At 51.4% G+C, this 5,372-nt stretch overlaps 1 protein-coding gene across 2 annotated transcripts; it reads left to right on the top strand.

Moving 5' to 3' along the window:
- Nucleotides 1-261: 261 nt before the first annotated feature.
- Nucleotides 262-4,847, top strand: FZD7 (frizzled class receptor 7). 2 transcript variants are annotated; one of them, XR_004053296.1, is made up of 2 exons: nt 262-2,516; nt 4,811-4,847. XR_004053296.1 is itself a non-coding variant. In XM_030917078.1 (1 exon), the coding sequence occupies exon 1, from the start codon at nt 383-385 to the stop codon at nt 2,105-2,107; it is 1,725 nt and encodes a 574-aa protein (XP_030772938.1). In that variant the 5' UTR covers nt 262-382; the 3' UTR covers nt 2,108-4,186. The 2 variants fall into 2 exon arrangements, 1 of the variants encoding a protein (XP_030772938.1); XM_030917078.1 differs by lacking the exon at nt 4,811-4,847 and having other exon boundaries at nt 262-4,186.
- Nucleotides 4,848-5,372: the final 525 nt, after the last annotated feature.

Below are 5,372 nucleotides of genomic sequence, written 5' to 3' on the forward strand. Positions count from 1 at the left end.
TGCGCCGGGGGTCCAGAGACTTGGGCAAACTTTGAAGGGTGCCCGGAGCCGCTTGTTGCTCCTCGCGGCGAAGGGAGCCGCACCGTTAAGTCCTCGCGGGGAGAGCGAGGCGGCCCTCCTCGGCGCCCCCAACCCAGGCTAACGAGTTCTGGGCACCCGGCGGCCCTGCGAGTGCCGGTCGGCGGCGGCTGCGGCGGCGGCGCCCCCGCGGCGCGGGCACCCAGGCGGCAGCGCCCTTTGCTCCAAGCCGCCCACGGCCCGGCCCCGGCGCCGTGAGGACTCTAATGCGCCGGGCGCGGCGGCGCCTCCCCGCATCGTTGCCTCTCCCAACCGCCTCGTCTCACTCCTCGGGCTGAGAGCACCGCTGCACTCGCGGCCGGCGATGCCGGACCCCGGCGCGGCCGCCCCTCGCTTGTCCCTGGGCCTCTGCGCCCTGATGCTGGCGCTGCTGGGCGCGCTGTCCGCGGGCGCCGGGGCGCAGCCGTACCACGGAGAGAAGGGCATCTCCGTGCCGGACCACGGCTTCTGCCAGCCCATCTCCATCCCGCTGTGCACGGACATCGCCTACAACCAGACCATCCTGCCCAACCTGCTGGGCCACACGAACCAAGAGGACGCGGGCCTCGAGGTGCACCAGTTCTACCCGCTGGTGAAGGTGCAGTGTTCTCCCGAACTCCGCTTCTTCCTATGCTCCATGTACGCGCCCGTGTGCACCGTGCTAGATCAGGCCATCCCGCCGTGTCGTTCTCTGTGCGAGCGCGCCCGCCAGGGCTGCGAGGCGCTCATGAACAAGTTCGGTTTCCAGTGGCCCGAGCGGCTGCGCTGCGAGAACTTCCCGGTGCACGGCGCGGGCGAGATCTGCGTGGGCCAGAACACGTCAGACGGCTCCGGGGGTCCAGGCGGCGGCCCCACTGCCTACCCTACCGCGCCCTACCTGCCGGACCTGCCCTTCACCGCGCTGCCTCCGGGGGCCTCAGATGGCAGGGGGCGTCCCGCCTTCCCCTTCTCATGCCCCCGTCAGCTCAAGGTGCCCCCCTACCTGGGCTACCGCTTCCTGGGTGAGCGGGATTGCGGCGCCCCGTGCGAACCGGGCCGTGCCAATGGCCTGATGTACTTTAAGGAGGAGGAGAGGCGCTTCGCCCGCCTCTGGGTGGGCGTGTGGTCGGTGCTGTGCTGCGCCTCTACGCTCTTTACCGTTCTCACCTACCTGGTGGACATGCGGCGCTTCAGCTACCCAGAGCGACCCATCATCTTCTTGTCGGGCTGCTACTTCATGGTGGCCGTGGCGCACGTGGCCGGCTTCCTTCTGGAGGACCGCGCCGTGTGCGTGGAGCGCTTCTCGGACGATGGCTACCGCACGGTGGCGCAGGGCACCAAGAAGGAGGGCTGCACCATCCTCTTCATGGTGCTTTACTTCTTCGGCATGGCCAGCTCCATCTGGTGGGTCATTCTGTCTCTCACTTGGTTCCTGGCGGCCGGCATGAAGTGGGGCCACGAGGCCATCGAGGCCAACTCACAGTACTTCCACTTGGCCGCGTGGGCCGTGCCCGCCGTCAAGACCATCACTATCCTGGCCATGGGCCAGGTAGACGGGGACCTGCTCAGCGGGGTGTGCTACGTTGGCCTGTCCAGTGTGGACGCGCTGCGGGGCTTCGTGCTGGCGCCTCTGTTCGTCTACCTCTTCATCGGCACGTCCTTCCTGCTGGCCGGCTTCGTGTCCCTCTTCCGTATCCGCACCATCATGAAACACGACGGCACCAAGACCGAGAAGCTGGAGAAGCTCATGGTGCGCATTGGCGTCTTCAGCGTGCTCTACACAGTGCCTGCCACCATCGTGCTGGCCTGCTACTTCTACGAGCAGGCCTTCCGCGAGCACTGGGAGCGCACCTGGCTCTTGCAGACGTGCAAGAGCTATGCCGTGCCCTGCCCGCCCGGCCACTTCCCGCCCATGAGCCCCGACTTCACGGTCTTCATGATCAAGTACTTGATGACCATGATCGTGGGCATCACCACTGGCTTCTGGATCTGGTCGGGCAAGACCCTGCAGTCGTGGCGCCGCTTCTACCACAGACTCAGCCACAGCAGCAAGGGGGAAACTGCGGTATGAGCCCCGGCCCCTTCCCACCTTTCCCACCCCTGCCCTCTTGCGAGAGGAGAGGCACGGTAGGGAAAGAACTGCTGGGTGGGGGCCTGTTTCTGTAACCTCCCCCTCTACTAAGAAGTGACCTGGAAATGAGAAGTTCTTTGCAGATTTGGGGCGAGGGGTGATTTGGAAAAGGAGACCTGGGTGGAAAGCGGTTTGGATGAAAAGACTTCAGGCAAAGACTTGCAGTAAGATAACGATAACGACGATGTGAATCGTGAAAGGTACAGGCCAGCTTGGGCCTAAGAGAAGATTGAGACCAGCAGAGACTGCTGTGAGTTTCTCCCGGCTCCGGGGCTGAATAGGGGCTGTGACTGATCCCCCTGCTGCAGGGCGAGTGGCCTGTCTAGACCCCTGTGAGGCCCCGGGAAAGGTACAGCCCTGTCTGCGGTGGCTGCTTTGTTGGAAAGAGGGAGGGCCTCCTGCGGTGTCCTTGTCAAGCAGTGGTCAAACCATAATCTCTTTTCACTGGGGCCAAACTGGAGCCCAGATGGGTTAATTTCCAGGGTCAGACATTACGGTCTCTCCTCCCCTGCCCCCTCCTGCCTGTTTTTTCTCGCGTACTCCTTTCAAGTCTTGTAAAATAAGCATTTAGAAGTCTTGGGAGGCCTGTCTGCTAGAATCCTAATGTGAGGATGCAAAAGAAATGATGATAACATTTTGAGATGAGGCCAAGGAGACGTGTAGTAGGTATTTCTGCTTTTTCATTTTCTAGGGAAGGCAGGAGGCAGGAAGACGGGTGTTTTATTTGGTCTAATACCCTGAAAAGAAGTGATGACTTGTTGCTTTTCAAAACAGGAATGCATTTTTCCCCTTGTCTTTGTTGTAAGAGACAAAAGAGGAAACAAGTGTCTCCCTGTGGAAAGGCATAACTGTGAAGACAGCAACTTTTATAGGCAAAGCAGCGCAAATCTGAGGTTTCCCTTTGGTTGTTAATTTGGTTGAGATAAACATTCCTTTTTAAGGAAAAGTGAAGAGCAGTGCGCTATCACACACCGTTAAGACAGAGGTTCTGACTTTGCTAAAGGAAATGTAAGAGGTTTTGTTGTCTGCTTTAAATAAATTTAATTCGGAACACATGATCCAACAGACTCTGTTAAAATATTCAGGGAAATCTCTCCCTTCATTTTTTTTTTCCTTGCTATAAGCCTATATTTAGGTTTCTTTTCTATATTTTTTCTCCCATTTGGATCCTTTGAGGTAAAAAACATAGTATCTTCAGCCTCATAATAAAGGAAAGTTAATTTAAAAAAAAAAAAAAAGCAAAGAGCCATTTTGTCCTGTTTTCTTGGTTCCATCAATCTGTTTCTAAAACATCATGCGTATGCTGACCCTGTCTCTGTGTGATTGAGTTGGGAGGTGATCAGCAGATACCATAGTGAACGAAGAGGAAAGTTCGAACCATGGGCCCCATCTTTAAAGAAAGTCATTAAAAGAGGTAAACTTCAAAGTGATTCTGGAGTTCTTTGAAATGTGCTGGAAGACTTAAATTTATTAATCTTAAATCATGTACTTTTTTTCTGTAATAGAACTCGAATTCTTTTGCATGATGGGGTAAAGCTGAGCAGAGAATCATGGGAGCAAACCTTTACCCCACCTTTGACACTACCCTCCAATCTTGCAACACTATCCTGTTTCTCAGAACAGTTTTTAAATGCCAATCATAGAGGGTACTGTAAAGTGTACAAGTTACTTTATATATGTAATGTTCACTTGAGTGGAACTGCTTTTTACATTAAAGTTAAAATTGATCTTGTGTTTCTTCAACCTTCAAAACTATCTCATCTGTCAGATTTTTAGAACTTCTACACAGGTTTTGGCATCTTTTGTGCTGTATCTTTTAAGTGCATGTGAAATTTGTAAAATAGAGATAAGTACAGTATGTATATTTTGTAAATCTCCCATTTTTGTAAGAAAATATATATTGTATTTATACATTTTTACTTTGGATTTTTGTTTTGTTTTGCCTTTAAAGGTCTACAACGAAGCCCCACTTTATCACATGTACAGATCACAAATAAATTTTTTTAAATACAAAATGAACATTTATTTAGTTTACTATTCCTGTAATATTAAACCAAAGAAGAGAAAGAAGGAAAGTATGAGAAAAAAGTATGGAGGGACACCATTGGGTGTGTCCCCCATAAAAGAATGGTATATGTTATTGAGGTCTTTTTTTCTCCTGCCTTTAAGATACAGAGTATAATGGATGCCTTCACTGTCATTTAATTTTTTTCCTGTTGTTGCTGCTTCCTGCCTTCCTCCACACCACCCCACTACACACCCCTAAGCCTTTCTACATCCTGCTTTGGATGACTATGGAAGGTATTGAATAAGCATCTCTTTTAGAGAAGTGCTGTCCGATCCATGTTTTTACTGCCCTTAGGAGATGAAATCCATATCCGAAAGGGACTGGAAGATAGTTTTTATATTTGCTGCTTTTTTTGGTAGTGTTTCCCTGGTGAAGAATTCAGTGAGTTTTTGGGTGTTTGGGTGTTTTCTTTGTTTTTTTAACTGATCAGTGTTTTGTATTCTAATATAACTTATGTAGATTGGTAATCCTTAAATGCTTTGAGTTCAGGTGCTAGGGAAAGTCAGTAGATACTTCGAGATTAAAGGCCTTGCTTGTGGAGTGTTCTCAGCTGAAGGCTTTCCTCTACCTTCTAGGTAAACCAAGCAGAGGTCAAGCAGCTCCCAAAGTGGCAATGACTCAGCAGCTCCAGCAGGAATAGACTCCACGCCTGACCCTGGGATGGCCTGTGAAGCCACTGAAGCTATTCTTTCCTCTTGAGAAGAGGCTAACTTTGGAATCAGATTAGACAGGGAAGCCTTCACTATCCAGAAACTTTGATATGAAAGAGTCCCTCAGGGGAATGGAAAAGGCATTTTAATACATCCAATTCTGAGCCTTACTAGAATTTTTTTTCTTTCCTTTCGCCTCTCTTCTTTAAATCCGGTGCCTGTTTCCTGGCTTTTTCTAATACAGTGGCTTAATACCCTGGCAGCCGTGGGACCCAGGAGCAGACTGGGTGCTGCTGTTTCTCTTGCCCCGCTTGGCCTCAAAGTTTCTGTAGTTCTAAAGCACAACAGAAACAGTTCTGTTTTTGTTTTAATTAACAGGCTTACACACATGGCTGGTGTGTTTTACAAATGCATGAAATGAAAACCAGTGACAGTTCTCGCAGGAACAGGAAGCCGCATATATACAGTTCGTGCAAAGCAGCTTTTC

Source organism: Rhinopithecus roxellana, chromosome 14 (assembly GCF_007565055.1).
Source record: "Rhinopithecus roxellana isolate Shanxi Qingling chromosome 14, ASM756505v1, whole genome shotgun sequence".
NCBI lineage: Eukaryota > Metazoa > Chordata > Mammalia > Primates > Cercopithecidae > Rhinopithecus > Rhinopithecus roxellana.

Excerpts from the sequence above, each read along its gene's own strand:
- FZD7 (XM_030917078.1), top strand. The coding sequence starts at position 383 with ATGCCGGACCCCGGCGCGGCCGCCCCTCGCTTGTCCCTGGGCCTCTGC.